This window comes from Lipotes vexillifer, unplaced genomic scaffold, assembly GCF_000442215.2.
Source record: "Lipotes vexillifer unplaced genomic scaffold, Lipotes_vexillifer_v1.1 scaffold977, whole genome shotgun sequence".
NCBI classification, from domain to species: domain Eukaryota; kingdom Metazoa; phylum Chordata; class Mammalia; order Artiodactyla; family Lipotidae; genus Lipotes; species Lipotes vexillifer.
In genome coordinates this window covers 504,042-523,435 of record NW_006783088.1, presented here as the reverse complement: position 1 = coordinate 523,435, position 19,394 = coordinate 504,042, and the positions used below count along the sequence as shown (strand labels likewise).

The 19,394-nt window shown below is 52.3% G+C and overlaps 1 protein-coding gene across 1 annotated transcript in view; it reads left to right on the top strand.

Annotated features, from left to right (window-relative positions):
• Positions 1-4,180: 4,180 nt before the first annotated feature.
• Positions 4,181-19,394, top strand: part of DTX4 (deltex E3 ubiquitin ligase 4) — a 31,180-nt gene continuing 15,966 nt past the window's right edge. Inside the window, exons 1-2 of the mRNA XM_007455681.1 lie at positions 4,181-4,651; positions 12,790-13,513. Coding sequence (XP_007455743.1) covers positions 4,441-4,651; positions 12,790-13,513 — 935 coding nt within the window. The 5' untranslated portion in view covers positions 4,181-4,440. The remainder of the gene's footprint in view (positions 4,652-12,789; positions 13,514-19,394) is intronic.

The window sequence follows — 19,394 nt, the reverse complement described above, 5'->3', positions numbered from 1 at the left end:
TCTATTTCTTCTTCCCAGAAGTTGAACTCCCATATTGGCTTTCACACTTTATTATCTTTTATAACCTACCCATGAATGTCAGATAATGTCATTTCTACTGTGGTGCCCTATTAGACAACGCAGCTAAGGATCCCACAGATGGAACCTCTTCATAAAGGAGTGACAATGTTCTGGAAGAGCATACGGGACCAGAAATATTGTTGAGGCCATTTCTGGAAAATACAATCTACCATGCTCTTTGCCTTGGGAAACTGATGAACAGCTGCACTACAGTTAAAGTACCCAAATTTGTTTCTCATCTCAGTGACTCAGTTGACTACATATCTGGAAACAGCGATCAAATCAGGACTCTCCCACCTGATATGCCTTAACTTCAGAGGATTATTCACATCACTGTGAGGAGGCACTATATAACACTAGGAAAAAGAAGAGAGCCAACTAACTGGGAAAAAATAATCAGTCGACAGAACAACACTGATGTGGTCCTAAATGTATATAGAGCAATTATAAATGGGGGAAGGTAAAAAGAGTTAAAGATTAAAGAAGTAAGATTTCTGTACATCACTTGAACTGCCAAAACGACTACATTAGTAGATTGTGATGTTGTAAATATATAGTGTAATGCCTAGAGCAACCTCTAAACAAGCTATTCAAAGAGAAACATGGAAAAACACTATACACAAGTCAAAATGGAATCTTCAAAATGTGCAAGTAACCTGCAGGAGGAAGAAAACAGAGCAAGCAGAAGACAAAAAATAAACTGGCAGAGACTTAAGCCCTAATGTATCAACAGTTACATTAAATGCAAATGGTTTAAGCACACCAATTAAAGGGCAGAGACTGGCAGAGTAGATTAAAACATGACCCAGCTATAAACTGTCTACAAAAAAACTCAGTTCAAATTGAACATCATAGGCAGATTGGAGGTGAAGGATGGAAAAAATATACATCACAAAGACATGGATAAAAGAAAAACATGTGTCTATCTTAATACTAGGTAAAGTTGACTTCAGATCAAAGAAAATTACCACAGAGAAGGACACTATATAATGATAAAAGGATCAATCTACCAAGACAATGTAGCAATCTAAAATGTGCAAAGCACAAACAACAAAGTGGCAAAAAAAGGTGAAGCACACCCTGATAGAACTAAAAGAAGACAAATCCACAGTTGCAGTTAGAGACTTCAATACACCTCTTTCAAAAATTTATAGACGGGGGCTTCCCTGGTGGCGCAGTGGTTGAGACTCTGCCTGCTGATGCAGGGGACACGGGTTCATGCCCCGGTCGGGGAAGATCCCACATGCCGTGGAGCGGCTGGGCCCGTGAGCCATGGCCGCTGAGCCTGTGCGTCCGGAGCCTGTTGCTCTGCAATGGGAGAGGCCACAACAGTGAGAGGCCCACGTATCGAAAAAAAAAAAAAAAAAATTTATAGAGGGCTTCCCTGGTGCCGCAGTGGTTGAGAGTCCGCCTGCCGATGCAGGGGACGCCGGTTCGTGACCCGGTCCGGGAGGATCCCACATTGCCGTGGAGCGGCTAGGCCCGTGAGCCATGGCCGCTGAGCCTGCGCGTCCGGAGCCTGTGCTCCGCAACGGGAGAGGCCACAATAGTGAGAGGCCCGCGTACCGCCAAAAAAATAATAATAATAATTTACAGAACAACTATACAGACAGCCTGCCTAAAGAAGAATGAAACAAAGTCATCAACCAATAGCATTTCATGAAAATGTATAGAACACTCCACTCAACAACAGAATACACATTCCTTTTGAGCACCCATAGAACATGCCCCTTTTAGCAGGTTTAGGCTTTTTCTACTTGGGAATTTCTGGTCTAGCTGGTCAGATGCTGTTTTCTCCCTCGTACTTGCAGCCTCCCCTTCAGTCGTTACTGATAGTTTATAGTTTCTGGATCTGTACCTCCCAGACCACGAGAGAGTTTCCAGGGTCTTCATACACTTGGTCTCATGATTGGAAGTAAAAATAGCTCAATACAAATTTACAAGACCTTTTTTTTTTTTTATGTTTGCAGTACGCGGGCCTCTCCCTGTTGTGGCCTCCCCCGCTGCGGAGCACAGGCTCCGGACGCGCAGGCTCAGCCGCCATGGCTCACGGGCCCAGCCGCTCCGTGGCATGTGGGATTTTCCCGGACCGGGGCACGAACCCGTGTCCTCTGCGTCGGCAGGCGCACTCTCAACCACTGCGCTACCAGGGAAACCCTGTGTGACCTTCTCTTCAATTCTACTTGTGTCCTTTCAGAACACTCTATCCTCGTTTTCTCCCTTCCTTTCTTTCACACTGAGGCACTTTTACATTGCCATATATCTTGCCTCTTATCACACCATCTCCTCATCATATAACTTGTGTTATGGAACAAGGTGGGTTTTTTTGTTTGCTTGGCTTGGTTTGGTTTTTTTGCCCAACTAATTTTTGGATACCAGTTTCCCCTCTGCTAAACATGTAACAGGGGCAAACTGCTCAAATTCCCTAAGCCTTGTCATTTATAACATGGGAATAATAGTGACTCTTGTTAGGATTAACTGAGGTAGCCTTAACTCCTTTTCCTTTTGTCCTTCAAACCCTAAAATTCCATGTTTTAATGAATGGTGTTGATTGAGTTGGATTGGGAGACTGGCCTTAGGGAAGAGGCTTACTGGAGATTCTGGGGGTCACCCTGGGGAGATTTCTGGGCAAGGGGACCGGCAAGAACAAAGCTCAGAGGTAGCCTCAAGCCTGGTGCTTTTGGAGGCCCAAAGAAGAGCATGTTTGATATTTTTCCTTTTATTTTGTACTTAGAACTCAGTGAGGAGGGAGGTAAATAAAGGTAGAGGGGTGAAAAAGATTTGGAAAGAACTAGTGATGGGAGAAAGGACAGGTATAATTCAAGAGAGCAAGAAACAGGGAGGGAAAGCAAATCTTCCAAAGCAAAAGAGATCATATATTATGAAAGAAAACGATTTTTTCAGAAAGTTTCATAATCCCGGTTCCTAACACATAGTCTACTTTTATTTTTCTATATCCTATCCTGGCTCTTGAGCGTATGAATTCATTGTTTTACGTAGCTGCAACTTTAGCAAAACAAAGTTTGTGTCTTCTGGCAAGATTAATATGTAATCCCGATGTCAATCTACCTTTTTAGTCAGAACGCACCCATTTTAGATTATTTTCCCCGTTGACTATTGATGGCCAAAACAACCAAGTCTAGCTTGTGTCTGTCTTAGTGTCTCATTATTTCGGTCATAGAAATCCTGCAAAATAAATCAATTTAGCATGTGTCTTCTTGATTCTGGTAACGTCTAAGCAGGCCAGAAAAACCACATTTGCTCCCTACCATAGACAGTGTTAATCCATCACCTCTCAAATTGCTGCATCCCTTTGGACTGGGTCTCTGTAAGCAGAGAGGCCCAGCTAGTTGAGCTAACTAGTGTGTGGCCAGTGGCCGGCGCGCGTCTCTTTAGGCCAGCAGGGAGCGCGTGAGCTCCAGGGCACCTGCTCCAGTCGTCAGGGGGCGTGGCTCTGCATCCTTGACGGACAGCTGAGGATGCGGACGAAGATGAGGTAATACAACCACACCAAGGAGAGCGTGCGGATGTGGGCGCGTGTGCGTGCGAGCGTGAGTGTGCCAGACACTAAGTGTCTCGGAGCTCGCTGTCCGGACACCGATCACACTGCATTAAAGAGAAAGAAAGAAAAGAAAAAAGAAAATTCCATTTCTGGGAGGGAGACTGCAAAGTTACGGCCGGCGACAGCTGCAGTCCCGGGGCTTTGTCCTGGGGGGTCGCTTTTCCGCGTCTGGGGACCGGAGAAACCCTCCGCAGGCGCGGGTTTGCCCGAGCGCCGGGCTTGGGAGGGGCGACTATTCTAGAAGCAGCTGAGCGGAGCCACAGGGAGGGGGAGCTCTGTCCCAGGCGGCGACAGCTGAACGTGCGGTGAAAGGGCGGGGAGGGAGGGAAGGAGGACTCGGCGTGCCAGTCCGAGCGCGACCGCGCGGCGAGGTCCCACCCCGGCGTCTGCGGAGCCCTAGGCGCAGCTGCTGCGAGGGCTTGATGCTCGCCTCGCCGTCAGCCCCAGCTCGCGGCCGCCGGGGCTCCGGCCGCGCGCCCGCCGGGTGGCTTTGCTAGGCGGGGGCCAGTTTGCAGAGAGCCGGGCATTTGCATGAAGCGACTCGACCCCACGGAGCAGCGGCAGCAGCGGCGGACCCGGGCGGCGGCGCGCGGTCGGAGCCCGGCGGCCCTGGTCTCCGGGCCCCGGTGGATGCGCGGCTGGGGGGCGGCCCATGGGCCGGAGCTGAGGCTGCCCGGGGTGTCGGGGCGCGGGGCGGGGGGCGCGGTCGAGGCCCGGAGGCGGCGGCGCAGGAGGAAGCGGAGGAGGGCGGGCGCGCCGGGCCCCGGAGGCAGGCATCGCAGCGCTGCCGCCGCCGCCGCCGCAGCCCCGGGCTCGCCATGCTCCTGGCCTCGGCCGTGGTGGTCTGGGAATGGCTGAACGAGCACGGCCGCTGGCGCCCCTACAGCCCGGCCGTGAGCCACCACATCGAGGCGGTGGTTCGCGCCGGCCCCCGCGCCGGGGGCAGCGTGGTGCTGGGCCAGGTGGACAGCCGTCTCGCGCCCTACATCATCGACCTGCAGTCCATGAACCAGTTTCGCCAGGACACCGGTGAGCCGGCCGCCCCTGCCCCGACCGCGCCTCCTCCCCTGCCTGCCCTGAGGTCTCCCACGTCGCGAGACCACCGGGGCCCACCTTTGTCCGCATCTCCATACACTGGTGTCACCGAGAGGGGGTCGTGGAGGGGGCGCTTGACGCCCCACGATGCTCTTAAGATACCCCCTGCAATAAACGTCCATGCAAATAGTATCCGAGGTTTGGTTATGCAACCCGAGCTTCAACCTAGCTCCTAAAAAACCCCCTCTCACGCCCCCCTTTGAAACGCTTGGTGGCTCTTGTAGAAATTCCGGGGCTCACCAGCCCACAAGCAATCCCAGCTGATAGGAAAGGCTTGCTGCTCTCATTCCTCACACATCACCTTGGCTGACTGACCCTACTGTGCCTCAGGCACCCTTGGGCCTGCCACACGTTCCCCTGGTCAACCACCTTGCTGCCTCTACCCCTCCGGGCTGGGATGGCTTCCCACAGCTGCATCCTGGGGGGAGGAAGAAGGGATTCCCGGGAGGCTTTCACTGTGGTCTAGTACGGGCAGGGAGGGGCCTTTCTGGGAACAGAGATGGACTTGGGGGATTCCAGGGCAGGAAATGCCTGGGTTGCTGTGGCATTGGTGAGTGCCTCTGCTTGGGCACTCCAAGCGTTGAAGCAACAGGCCAGAGCAGATGGAGGGGGGCGGGCGGGGAGGGACACAGCTCGGGAATGCCTGGCTGGGAAGCTGATCGCTTTGTCCTTGGAGGAGAAGGATTCCTAAAAAGAAACTGTCCCCAAGATTCGCCCTATAAAGGTCCCCTATGGGGGACACTAAACTCCTATCTTTTTGTGAGAATCAAGTTGCCACTGTGGCCACCGCAAATCCCACATCCCAGCTGGCCAGCCTTTCCAGGTCAGAGCCAAGAAGAGAGCCTGCAGGCTGGAGGTCAGGGTGGCGGGTCCTTGGCGTGAGGGGCAGAGGGGGGGCCGCATCTCTTTGCGTGGCCCACGCATGGTGCCCAGGCTTAATTTACCTGGGGCAGGTCTGTCTCTCCAGTAGCCTCTTCACGGAGGTGGGCAGTTGTTTGGGGGATTCCGGCTCTGCTTTCCCGAGAGTGTGACCCAGGAGCCTGGAGAGACAGGTGTGGAAGGGAGGGACCGGAGGGGAGGACCGGGTGAGTCCCAGAGGGTCAGAGAACAGCTGTGTGAGCAAAGGCATCTCCGCCTCCTTGGAAAGCCCCCGCATCCTGTGCGCTAATTAGGATTGTCATGGGAAAGGGGTATCTTTCCACCCTCGTGTCCTCATCTTTACTCATAACTCCTAACAACCTCTTTGCCAAGGACTTTGTAGACACCGACCGACTGAGTGAAGCTTTCTGGGGAAAGGATTCCAGAAGCGTTAGCATCTGGAGGGCCTAAACCTTGGTGGGAAAGGGAGGTGGTTGGAGCTGAGAGGGACTGGGAGGAAGAGGGAATAAGGAGGAATGTGGGGAGGTCGAGAAAGAGGATTAAGTGTGGCCAAGGGGGAAGGGGGAGAAGGTAACTGTGTACTTTGGACAGAAGTCCGAGAGGTGAGGGTGGAGGCATCAGACCGTGGGGAGGGGGAAGCTAGCCCTGTAGGTGGGGTCAGAGAGTCTGACAGTCAAGACACCTACCTGACAGGGGACTCCAATCCTGCTCAGAATAAATGGGCAGGTGTTAGCTTTTCTATTTCAGACTAAATCTCAGCAGCAGATGGAGAGACACCTTGGTGACATAAAGGTCCCAGGCCTTGTCCCACATTTGAGAAGGGGGAAAGTTTAATCAGTGTTTAGGGATGTCTGAGATGGGCGTGGTTCCTAGGAAGGGTCATGGCCTGAAGGGCTCTTACTACAGAAATGAGGTTCTGGAGAAAACTGGGTTGAAGGACTGTTGCTACTTGCCCCAGGTCTGACCACCCTTCCCTGAGGACAGGCTGCCCACTGCCTGGTGGTTCACAGTTAAGTCGGAGGCTGGAGCTCCTCAGATTTTAGACCCGACCTGGCCCTGGATCATTTTTCAAACTGCCTCAGCGTGTGTTTTACATTTTTTGTCTGTCTTGGAGGGATTCAGACTGCTTTGGTATCATCCACTCATTCTAATGGTTGATCGGCCAACGTGGGCTGAGAGCCTCCATCCTCAGCGCCAGGCCCCGCGCTGGGTGTGCTGGGTGAGAAGGCACTGGGCTGAATTCCCAGGACTGCTGGGTCTGTCGGGGAGCTTGTCAAAGCAGAATAGAATCTCTGGGTTTCTGGGCTCACAGCCCCCTCCTCTGTCTTCTCCATCAACAGACACACAGTTCCTCTCAATATAGCTCATTGATGAAGCCGTGACAGGGTAGGAACTGTAAGCCACCGGCTCCCAGGCAACCTCCGCCAAGCCCTGGCAACGTTTAATTAAATTACCCACCATCCCCAAGCCACAGTTTGAAGCTGGGAACCAGAAACATCCCCATAAACAAAGGAGAGCTGGAAGTCCCCTGCCCAGAGGCGATTCCTCTCTTTTTTTGTTGTTGCCTCCTCTGTGTGGGGACATTTCCTGACATGGGAGCTGTGTTTTTTCAGAAGTTGCCTGCCCTGCTGCCAAGGAAGTCCTCAGACTCTCCACTCCCCTGGGTTCCGACCTCATCCAGTCTGTCTCCAGGGAGATGGCTGGGAGGTTGCAGATACCCTCTGCCCACCTCTGTTTGTCCTGGGCCCTTCTCCTACCCCAGACCATCTCTGAGTCTGCGCTTATTTGCACTCTATGCTGGTCTCCTCTAGGCATTTTGGGCTAGAGAATGGGGAAGAAGGGAAGAGACAGGGCTAGATAGAGGTGAAGGAGTCTTGGCTGCTTCGAAAAGCCTCTGTTGGGTCCTCTCCACCCACGATCATTCATCTTGACTGGGCTGACCTTTTTCTGTTGTAGGGCAGTGGCTGGAGCTCTGTCCCCTGTAACTTCCAACATCCCTGTGCTCTGTATCTTCCAACATACCTGATCATTGCCATTTTCAGGGCCTGGCAGCAGGATGGGGGAACACCCGGGCTGGCAGTGGGAGACGTGACTCAGGGTCTCATTCCAGACCCACTGGCTTACTCTGTGGCCTTCAGCAAGTCCCTTGACTGCTCGGGCCTCATTCTCCTTCGTAGAATGAAGAGCAGCCTTAAGCTTCCTCTGGCTCCTTTCCTCCCATCCTGCAGATCGGCAGGTGAATGGGTTTGGACTCTGCACCAGCGATGACGCTAATTAGAAGTAACATGGTATGAGGGAGGGTTCTTTCCAGCTCAGTTTTCTGTGCAACTTTTGCCTCTTTTATGTCTTTAACGCAGTGACAAGAGTCAGATGGAGAGTGATTAAAGGGTTTGATAGAAGCTGATTTTTAGTCCCCCCCGCCAACTATCCTCCCCACCCTGTGTGAGCACAAGAGTGGTGGGAGCAAATGTCACGACCACATGATAGCTACAGTATGAGGGAGGCACCAAGCACATTGCACGCATTATCTGGTTTCATCCTCGGCCATCTTATGAAGGACCCATTGTTCTCATTTCATAGGAAAGGAAACAAGTTGAAAAAGATGAAGTTACTCAAAGTTTTACAGCTAGTCCACGGCAGAGCTGAGACTCGGAATCAAGTGCCCATGTCCTGCTTCGTTTGGTGGACACTTATGGACCACCTACTACGTGCAGGCACTGTTCCAGGCTTGTGGGATATAGCGATAGCAAACCATCCAAGTCTTTGCCCTCATGGAACATTCTAGTGAGGGTGAGGGGTGCTGGTAAGAGAGGCCTGGGATTTCCTGGGTACAGGAGCACAGTGTTGTATGGACGTGGGTGAAATGCCCTGGAGTCCTAGGGTCATGCCTGAAAGGTGTTGTCTCTCGTTTCCCAGGAGCCAGAACAACTTGGGTGCTTTGGGATGTATGTGTCTGACTTGCTGGAAGAAGCTTTTTTCCTCTTTCTTCCTCCTTAGTCTGTGAAATCCTTTATCCCTGTGCCATTAGAAGCCTTGTCCTTGGGTCACACTGCACCTTAGGACCCAGTGGATTTCCTCAGATCATCTAATTCAGGGTCCTGATTATAGAAAGGTCCAGGACTCGCCCATGTCAGATGGAGTGATCTCAAAATAATGAGAGAATGTAATCCCACCATGTCTCTTGTCCCACAACTTTCGTGCTGAGGTCTGCCTTCTGTTTTTAACTAATCCTCTAGGGCTGAACTGAACGCAGCATCTTTCCTTCCAAAAATCAGCTCTTGCTTGTGACACCCCTCTTCTTGTTAAATGGCGTCACTACCTTACCGCTCGCCCGTGGTCAAAGCCTCAGGGGTCTTTGACTCGTCTCGTCATTCTTTCTGGATGCCCCATATATACAGGCATGTGGAAGCTGAAACTTGAGCATACGCGATGAACACTCTGCAGTTGTTCACGTGCAGATTCCCGGGCCCAGCTCCCAGGGATGCCGGCCCTCAGGTCTGGAGGGTGTTGCTGATCTGTTCCCCGGGAGATTTGAAAGCATGTGATCCTGGATCACTTGGAATGCATTCAGCTACTTGTTGTCAGGTCCTACCCATTACCTCTCTGTAGGGTCCCTCTGGTCTATCACCTGCTTTTCATTTTTGCTGCCAGCACCCTCCCCCTTCCCCCCCCCCACCCCATTACTTCTCATTTGGAACTAATAAACGGAGCAGCTCTGGTGTCATCACTTCTCTGTGTCACAAACCTCACTGGTTCCTCGTGGCCTGTAAATAAAAGCCCTCACAGCCTGGCAGTCCAGACCATCTATGCCCTGGCTCTCACGCACCTTTCCAAGTTTATCTTCCTGTATGCCCATATTTTCCTCTACTCCCGCCAAACAGATGTGCCTTTTATTCTCAGGCATTCCCTTAGACACCCTCCCGCCAACTATTCACAAGGTCCCTTCTCCTGAGACGCCCTTGTTCATCATTTTCACCTGTTGAACTTCTCCTCATTCAGGCCCTATGTTCTTTGTTATATGCTCTCCATTTCTTGAAACGTTCTCCAAATTATGATTACTTCCTTTCTTCAGTGGATATTTATTGAGCCCTCAGGACATGCCAGGCATGGGGGCTACAGCCATAAGCAAACTCCTGGATGCCCACCCTCATGAGATTGGGAGTCCCATGAGGCAGGTGGACATTCATCAAATGAATCACACAAATAAATGTGTAACTGCACCTCAAGACAGTGTAAAATATAGGAGCAGGAGTTTTACCTGGCTGGACAACCCAGAGAGCTTTCCTCGAGGAAGTGAGCTGAAATCTGAAGGATGGGTAGCCAGGAGGATGCCAGAGGGTGTGAGGGGAGGGACCAAGATTGTGAAGCAGCCCAGAGAGGGGAAGAGGCAGTGGCGAGAGTCTGCAGGAGGCCAGTGGGGCAGAAATGTGGGCAGAGTGTATTAGGATTCGAGGAGACCACAGAGGTTGTGGGTGGAGAGCATCTTGGTCTTGACCTACAAGGAAGTCACGGAAGGGATCGAAGCACGGCGGGGGTGTGGTTACATTTTCTGCTAACGTTGCATTTGTTGACACCCTTTTTGGTGGCATATTCTGCCTCACAACTAGGCACTTGTCTTGTTTTAGACTGGGAGGTGCTTCAGGAGTGCCTGAATCTGCATCTGTATGAGCTAATGCATACTCAGCAATATGGGATAAATGATCAAATGCCAACGTAGCCAGAAGTCCTCACCCCATCACAGCACGTCTGTGGAGCCCTCGTTACTGCCGACTCTGCGTTAGGCACTGATATGAAAAGTGCCAAGATGCTTGTACCCCTCAGACATAAGCAGCTGTGCACCCCAGACTCCTTGAAGATGGAGCCCGGACTAGGAGAGCATTTCAAGAAATGGATGGCAAATGGCATAGGACCTGAACGATAAGGAAAATTTCAGTAGATCAAAACAGCAAAGGAGGGCATTTTGATAGACGGGACCTGGTGAATAGTAGGGGCAGCGGAGAGTCAGGAACACTGAGGGAATGCAGGAGGAAAAGGGGGCGTCTGTCCAGGGCAGAGAGGAGGATACACCTGGAAAGAGGCAGGGCAGAGTTTCCAGAAGTTCTGGGGCAACTCCCAGGCATAGCTGGGACCGACACCACCATTGTGAAAAATGCCTTTTAAGCACATTTATGAGAATTGGTCAAGTGCATTGTTTGTCCCTGCTACCCTGGACAGAGAATAAAATAGTGTCATTTAAGCTCTCTAAACTTAATGTCCTCGTCTTTAAACGTGGTTTCACAGGATTGCCAGGGAGATCAAATGAGATAGGATAGCTGAAGGTTCTAAGTAACAAAGATTGTGCAAAGAGGGAGTTTAAACTCTCTCTCTGGTCCTCTTCTCTCTCTGTCTCTCTCACTCTCACACACACACACACATACACACACACTTCACATCCCCTGGACTAAACTTTCCCTGCGACTTCTCCATCCTGCTAAGACGTACAATAGAAGATAAATTACAATAATAATCACCAACATTTATTGAGCCCTTGCCAAGCGACAGGTATTATCTTAGCGTTTATATTCATTCCTGCATTTAATCCTCAAATCCACCCTTTGAAGAACCTACCCAGGACGCAAACAGATGAGGAAACTAAGGCTTAATCACACAGCTGGAAGGGGCGGAAACTGCTGTTGGATCCAAAGGCTGAGCTGTTTGTCCCCCAGCAAGCTGGCGCCTTAGGAAGGAAATGGTGGCAAACCAGGGGCCTACTGGCCACCCCGTTCCTCCTGCTATCGCGCTCCCCCCACATCCAGCCGACCTCCTGGCGCTGAATAGGGAGGGGATTGTTCTGCTTCTCCCTCCTACTTCTGAATGTTGATGTTTTGGGTCATTAAGGGGCTTGGAGATGGGGGCGGGGGGGGGGCGGATTTATGACCTGGCAAAGGCCTGAATAGTCATTGTTCCTTTTCTTCCCCCCTTGAATGAGATTCTGTCCCCAGTCTTGGTGTCTCCCTCTGGGTTGGGGGAGGGGGTGGGTCAGAGGCCAGGGAAGGGGAGCCTTTTCCCACCACTTTGATGGATAGAGCTTAAGCTGACGGATGCAGAGATTCCAGCATCCTTGGAGCTCTCCCCAGTCTCCCTACCCGGCCTTGAACCAGGCATCTTCAGCCTTGATGTTAATATCCACGAAATGAGCCCTGGTTGGGTATGGATCTGAATTCAAGGTTCCGGTAGATAGAGGAAAAAGAGGCAACAGTTACAGGCTTAGTTTTCCCCTGACAGTCCTGCAGGTTCATTTCTGCTGTCCTATTCCCCTGCAACAAACCCTAATCTCCCTGCTCTCACCACCCCCCATCCCACCCACTGTGAGGCTGTCGAAATTGAGACTCTCCCATCTTTAGGACGGTTGAGCTTCTGTGGGGGTGGGGGGGGAAGACGTTAGATAAATAGAAAGTTATTCTTATGATCACTCTTGCAGTTGTTGATATAAGACTTAATGCTGGGAAATATGAGAGAGTTCTTCCAACCTGACCTTTTATTTTTTTTTACCACACCCAAAGAAGTCCAGAGAGCCAGCCATCGCCCCCAGCCCTGGGCAGCCTTCCTGGGTTGGGGGAAGAGTCTTCCTCTATCCTCTAGGGTCCCATGACCCTGTGTTCATTTCCTCTGTAGCCTTCGGGGCTGAGGCACGTGGAGAATCAAGGAAGAAGGGAAATGATATTTCTCAGCACCTAGCACGTGTCAAGGGCTTTATATATCTTATTGCAAAGTACAGGGCGCATGAGAAATCCAGGTCCTGCCACAGACAAATGCATATTCGTTGATTGAGTGAGCCACATTTAATTTCACAAAAACTCGGCAAAGGAGTTATCATCTTGTTTCTTGGGGGAGAAAAGAAGGTTGTGGGGTGTTATATTAAGTGATCAAATTTGCCTGCAAACTAAGGTCTCCCGACTCCAAACCAGGAAGTGCTCTTTCTGGTACCCTGTACTATCTCCCACATCCTTCCCCGTGTAACTCATCTGCTTCCACCCCCCTGTGACTGCTGGACTTCAAAACGGCAGGAATGAGCCTCATTCAAAGCTGATATCTCAGCAGGCAGCCCAGTGCCGGCACACTGTAGGACTCGTTTAATGTCTGCCTATTAACGTAACACGATTCAGTTTCATCCCTTGGCGACCCTGATCCTCTTCTCTGTCCCTCTCTGGCAGGGACCCTCCGTCCAGTTCGCCGCAACTACTACGACCCGACCTCGGCCCCTGGGAAGGGCGTGGTGTGGGAGTGGGAGAACGACAATGGTTCTTGGACGCCCTACGACATGGAAGTGGGCATCACCATCCAGCACGCCTACGAGAAGCAGCACCCCTGGATCGACCTCACTTCCATCGGCTTCAGCTACGTCATTGATTTCAGCACCATGGGCCAGATCAACCGGCAGACCCAGCGCCAGCGCCGCATCCGCCGGCGGCTAGATCTTATCTACCCCATGGTCACTGGCACCTTGCCCAAGCCCCAGTCCTGGCCAGCCAGCCCCGGACCTGCCGCCGCGCCCCCCGCCGCGCCCTGCTCCTGCCCGCAGTGCGTCCTGGTGATGAGCGTCAAGGCCGCGGTGGCCAATGGGAGCGCTGGACCCCTGCAGCCCCCGGCTGCCCGCAAGCACATGCCCGAGTCTGGAGTGGTCAAGGTGCCTCCCCCACCAGGCCCCGGGGTCAAGCCACTGGACAGCACGGGCACCATTCGAGGCCCGGTGAAGACGGTCCCATCGCAGGCGATCCGGCGACAAGCCTCCAGCACGCCGGCAGGGGCGAATGCGGGCTCCCCTGCTAGCCCCCCGGGAGCCAATGGCAAGACCGAAAGGGTGGCCCTGGCGACCTTGAATCGGACCAACCTGCAGCGACTGGCCATCGCCCAGTCCCGAGTGCTGATCGCCTCCGGGTAGGTGCTTCCATGGCTGTCTCTGAGCATCAACTGATCAGGGGCATCAGACGTCACTGATCATCCGGGTCAGAGATGAAGGAAGGGCTGCCAAGGCTTAAGGTCCTCCTCGTCTTCACCTGACCCCCTGGCTGCAGGTGGAAGGCAGCACGGTGTGGTGGGCAAGCAAGGATGTGGCCTTTGGGATCCAGCAGATCTGGATCCTAATGGAGACTTTGCCTCTTCCTAGCCCTGTGATAGGGGCAGATCCCTGATATCACAGAGCCCCAGCTTCCTCATCTGTAAATGCTGGCCATAATATTCACGTTAGGGTTGCAGTGAGCATTAAAGGAGGTGATGCCTACCAAGAGATAGCAGGCAACATTCATGGGCTCCCACCATGTTCTAGTTTGGGGGCTTTATCACTTTACTTAATCCTTACAAGTCTATGGAGTAGGCTTGCGCAGGCTCAGCGGCCACGGCTCACGGGCCCAGCCGCTCCGCGGCATGTGGGATCCTCCCGGACCAGGGCACGAACCCGTGTCCCCTGCATCGGCAGGCGGACTCTCAACCACGGCGCCACCAGGGAAGCCCCTGGAGTAGGCATTTTTGATCCCATTTTACCCTTGAAGACATGAGAGTTTCACTCGCTCCAGGGCACATGCCTAATCATCAGCAGAGAACGGGATTCAGACTTGAGGAAGTCTGAGCCCAGACCTCCCCACTCAGCCATGCTGCTTCCCTGTCAATCACATACCACGGTGCCAAGTAGGTGCCAAGTGAGGGCTAGTCCCTTTCCTCTGGTGCCTCCAGATTGGAATAACAGGCCGTGTTTAATGAGTACTTACTACGTCCCAGGCAGTTCCCATGCACTGTCTCAGTCGTTCCTGTGACAACTTGGGGATGTTGTAGATTCTGTTATGACTGCTTTTTATCATCCTCTTGGCCTTCCTGATCATAAAATGGCAGAGACGCAGGTCCATGTGGTACCCGTAGCCTTTGCCTGCCAGCCCCTGATTTCTTGTGAGATTGGCCTCTTGTATCTGTCCAATCTTCCCTTTCTCTGGAGGAGCCTGGCCCTGCCTGCCACCCAAGCCCCAGACATTTGGGATGGTTCAGAGGTAGGTTGGACACAAGAGTGTGAAGGTCAGGCTGCCCAGAGGAAGATCTCTGCACATAGAGGCTCAGCGCCGGGAGGAGACAGGAAGGAGGGTAGATTGCAGACCGTGAGGCCGGGCCTTTACTCCTGCCTCTGCCACGGGGTGAGGCATGGAATCTTTGCAAGGTCCATGTTCCCCCTGTGTGGAATGGGGATCATCATGCTTGCCTTGCCTACCCCATGGAGTCAGTGTCAAAACCTCAGCTAGGAGCAGTCACCCCTTAACAGCTGACCCGATGCGCTCGCCGGCATTAACTCATGACCTTACACCGTGATGCAAGTGTCAGGCACGGGCACTCAGCTAGGAATTAACACCCCAAGGAGAGATGCACAGCCCACGTGTTACAGAGTGGGAGCTGGAACCTAGGTTTTCGTCTCCTAGTCTGCTGCTCTTTTGGCCAAAGCCCAGCTCCTCGTTGTATTCGAAGGCAATTTATAAATGGTCAGATGCTAGTCAGATGCCTGGGGTTTTCATGACTTCCTCTGAGCCTGCAGGAGTATTTGGCAGAGGGGAAGGGGTACCCGCACAATGCCGCTGCTCAGTGCCTCCACACTGGCGTACAGCAGCATCCCAGGGCCTCTAACGGAGTTCCAGGGCGACTGCTGGCATGGCAGAGGGAGGCTCCTATAGTGGGTAAGCACACAGTCTTTAGAATCTGACTGGCTGGGCTGGAACCCAAGATTCTGGCTGTGTAAGTTGGGGCAAGTTTTGCATCCTCTATCTTCAGTTTACTCATCTGTAAAATGGGGATAGGAATAGTACCTTGCTTATAGGGTTTGTCCTGAGGTCTAAATGAAATATTCAGTGTGGATTTACTACAGTGCTTGGCACGTAATAAGAGTCTTTTCAGTATTAGCTGCTATTCCTATTACGAACAGTATCTATGCGCTCTGTCGTTACTGAGCCGGATCTAACACCCTATTTCATTTCTGGCGCCCTACGCAAAAGCCAAGTGACCCCATGCCATACTTGAGGGAAGGGAACCCCAGATCGCTTGAAATGTCAATGAAGGAGTCGGCCGCTCTTTATCTCTGCTTGAGTATCTGCCTCTGCCAATAGAATCCGAGCAGCAGAATAGGGCGGAGGTCTGGGCAGTGCCATTTCAAAACGGCTATAGAAGCAAGTTGTTTTTTTCTCTGCTCTGTTTTCCTGACAAGGGAGGCCCCTCCCTACCCTCTCTGTCTTCCAGCCCCCCCTCCTTTTCACCTCTCACCGCCTCCCTCACCCCCACTACCATCTTCTCTTCCAGTCTTTCTTGGCCATTTAATTAGCGTGTTTATTCCCTTTTGTCTGCCATTGCCATCGACCTTCTGTCGTCCAACGGCCCCTTCCCCCTCCCCTCTCTGCCCATGACCTCTTCCAGTAACTTTCCCACGGAAAAAAGGAAGACCAGGGAGGGCGGGAGAGGTGGGATGGAGAGAAGGGTTTGGGGGGAACAAAAGATCCTGTGAATTATTCAGAGACACAAGCAGGGGGTTTCTAAAGAGGAGAGAGGAGGGCTGTGCTGAGGGGGGCGGGAGTCGCCCCTCTGGCCCTCTTTTCCAGAATGGAGGCTTCTCTATCTCCAGCGAGACCTCGGTTGCTGGAGAGACAAGACCATTGTTCTGCCGAGGATTCCTGGGTTGGCTCGTAACTCCCAGAAAAACACTTCTCACCATGGTATCTGCAGAGCTATTCTCCCCTCATCAACCCCCCCTTCCCCTGCCACCTTGCCAGCTCTTCTCTTAGTTTTGGATGTTAGAGACAGAAATTAAAACGTGCACCCTCCATAACTGGGAACTTCCCCACAGCACGGGGGCAGGGGGTGTCTGCTGATTGGCCAACAAGTAGTTGGGTCAGGCAGCTTTTGCTGAGCTGAGTTGCCTGGAGGATGCGAATGCTCACCTGCCTTTGGGTTGCTGATCTCTAGGAAAAGGACTCAGGCACCTATAACCCTGGGGGCCCCGACAGGGTGTGACCGGTGTGGATCATACAGGCTGTTCTCCTTGGTTTTCATTTTAACGAAGAACGGTGGGGGAAGGGTGATCAAGTGTTGCCAGCTCAACAATCTGCCCAGCACTCAACTTTGTATTAATGCTTTACAACTGACATCCTCAAGAATCTGAGAAAATTAGAATATTAAGCAGGAAAAGGCTTTATATCAAGCCCAACTTCCTCTTACCTTTGGGAACCAAAAAATGTAAACAATCACCCAAATTTGCATAGGGCTTGGCTATTTACAAAGTATTCGACCTGGATCCTAAATTCTCCCTCCCTGGGAACCCAGGGACAGGGATTTAGGGTGCCCTGTTTACTGCGTGGTAACTCAGATGCGGTCATGAATGGCAGAGAGGCTGCACGGTTCTCCCAAAGGCACAAAGTCGGTGCAGAGCTGGGCTAGAAGCAGATATCTTGACCCCCTTGCAGGGCCCCTTCCGCTGGACACTTCTGTGTTTCATAAGCAAATATCCCCTCTTCCCCAAGCCCTGCTGCCACCATCCAGAGCCTCCTGACAAGCCCTTCCACCATGTTGTCCCTTTCCTGGCATGGCAGGGACGCCCACCTGTTCCGCAGTATTCACCAGCACACCCTCCCTCCCCCCAGACCTTGCCCCCGATGCTGAGTTCTCGGGCTGCCCGGGATGTGTGCTCTGGGGATTGGACTATTTCCTGGTTAACCAGGTTGGGTGTGGAAACCTGCCAGTCCAGTTTGTAGGAACAAAGGTGGTTTTTGTCACCCAGATCACAGCTACTTATCAGCTGAAGTGGGGGCCTTGGAGATGGTGAGGGGGGGAAGGCAGGTGCTGGGCTGGGTGGCGCCCACCGCCCCCTGGTGTGGATCCAGAGAGCAGGCGCAGAGGAGGGACCCTGCCCACCCCAGCTCCCCAGAGAGATGTGGGAAGAGAATCAGCCCCAGGTGGGGGATCCAGGGCAGAGACTACACCTTGGGTCCCCAGGTACTGGGGTGGGAAATCATCAGGAAGTCTCCTCGGCAGCTTCTAACCCAAGACTTTCACTGTTTTACAGATAGGGAAATTGAGGCTCAGAAAAGTTGATGGACATTGTTACTGGCGGGACTGGGTCTTTAAGCTGATTTCTCTGACCCCCGCATCCACTATACCATGCCTGGCCCTGTGGGGCAGGTTACAGAGTCCAGAATCAAGTCTGTGCCTCTTTTTTCTTGGTGTCTTTCTTTTGTGTTGAATTCAGCTTTCACCTCGTCCCATCGGGATTTGACTTATCCTGGGGACAGTTTCTGAGGACAAGTAGCCTTTGGTGGCCTGTTGAGACACAAACACACCCACATTTGTTATTTCCACATCCTTCTCACAACCCTGGTGCACACGTCATCATCCCTGGGAAGGGACAGAGGCCCCAGAAGACTCAGCGTGGCCAGGCAAGCGCCCAACCTTCTGGGCACGTGGGGAACAGACAGACCCAGTGCTCAGCCTTGAGGTGACGTTGCAACAACCTCCCCTCTGAGTTGTGGGTTCATTCCTGAAACCTGAAGCTTTGTGTTTTCTGTGTGCAGCAGGGGGTGTTACGAGGATCACACAGACACAAGGACACAGCCTAGTGAGTGGCTAAAACAATGGGCTCCGGAGACAGACTTCCCGGGTTCAAATCCTTCACCGTGTGACCTTCGTCAAGTTTGCTTAACCTCTCTGTGTCTCACCTTCCCTGCCTATTAAAACGCAGTTAATAATAATAACACCTCTTACATAGGTTGTTGGAAGGGTTAGATGGATGTATATACTGTGAGCAGGTAGAATGGTGCCTGGGATTAAGTGCCTGACTCTACTCTTGTTAGCGATTTTAACACATGGATGAAGGGCTGTGGGCTGTCTTGTTCACTGCTGTGTCCCCGGCACCCAGCGGAGTATCCAACACAAAGTGGGCTCAGTATGAATGGACAAATAAGTTAATAACAAATAAACAAATAAACAAGTGCTTTTTCCCCTCCCCCTACTTTCCCAGCACCACCCTAACCCCCATAGCGGAAACTCTGGTTCCTGGAGTCTTCGGTGACCCAGTCCATCGGGCTCTCCAAGCCCACGTCCCCTTCCAAGCCCAGCTGTGGAGGCCTGGGTGGCAAGGGGGATGGTGCAAGACCTAGCCCCGTGTGTCTCGTATTTTTCTACTCGGCACCGTGGGAGGCCTCGACTTTCCCAGGCAGCTGTGCTGTCTTCTCTCCATCCTGGCTCGAGTTGCTGGGGAGGAGGGCAGAAAAGGGAGGCGGCCTTGCCTGACTTATGTTTCTCAGGGAAACGGAGAAGTGGCAGCTGTTAGAGCAATGGTTTCCAAACGTTAGACTAGGGATCGGCTGCCCCTGCATCCTCTCAGCAGAAACTTGTAAAAATGCAGATTCTCTTGGCCCACAGGTAGAGCTTCTGATGCAGGCAAGGGGCTTTGCCTTTTCCAAAGCTTCTGAGGTGACTGTACACCCAAGTTTGAACTCGCTTCTTTATGTTTTTTTCATTTCTTCAACCAATATTTGTTGAATGCCTACTAGTGTCAGGCTCTGAATGAAACAGACAAAGATATTTGTCCTGGTAGAGCTTAGATTTTAGGAGGGAAGATGAGAAGCAACAGCTTATTTTCAAAGATCATACGTGGGAATTCCCTGGCGGTCCACTGGTTAGGACTCAGCACTTTCACTGCCATGGGCCCAGGTTCAATCCCTGGTTGGGGAACTAATATCCCACAAAGCATGGGACGTGGCCAAAAAAAAAAAAAAGACCAGGGTAAGAGGGCTTGTGGCGG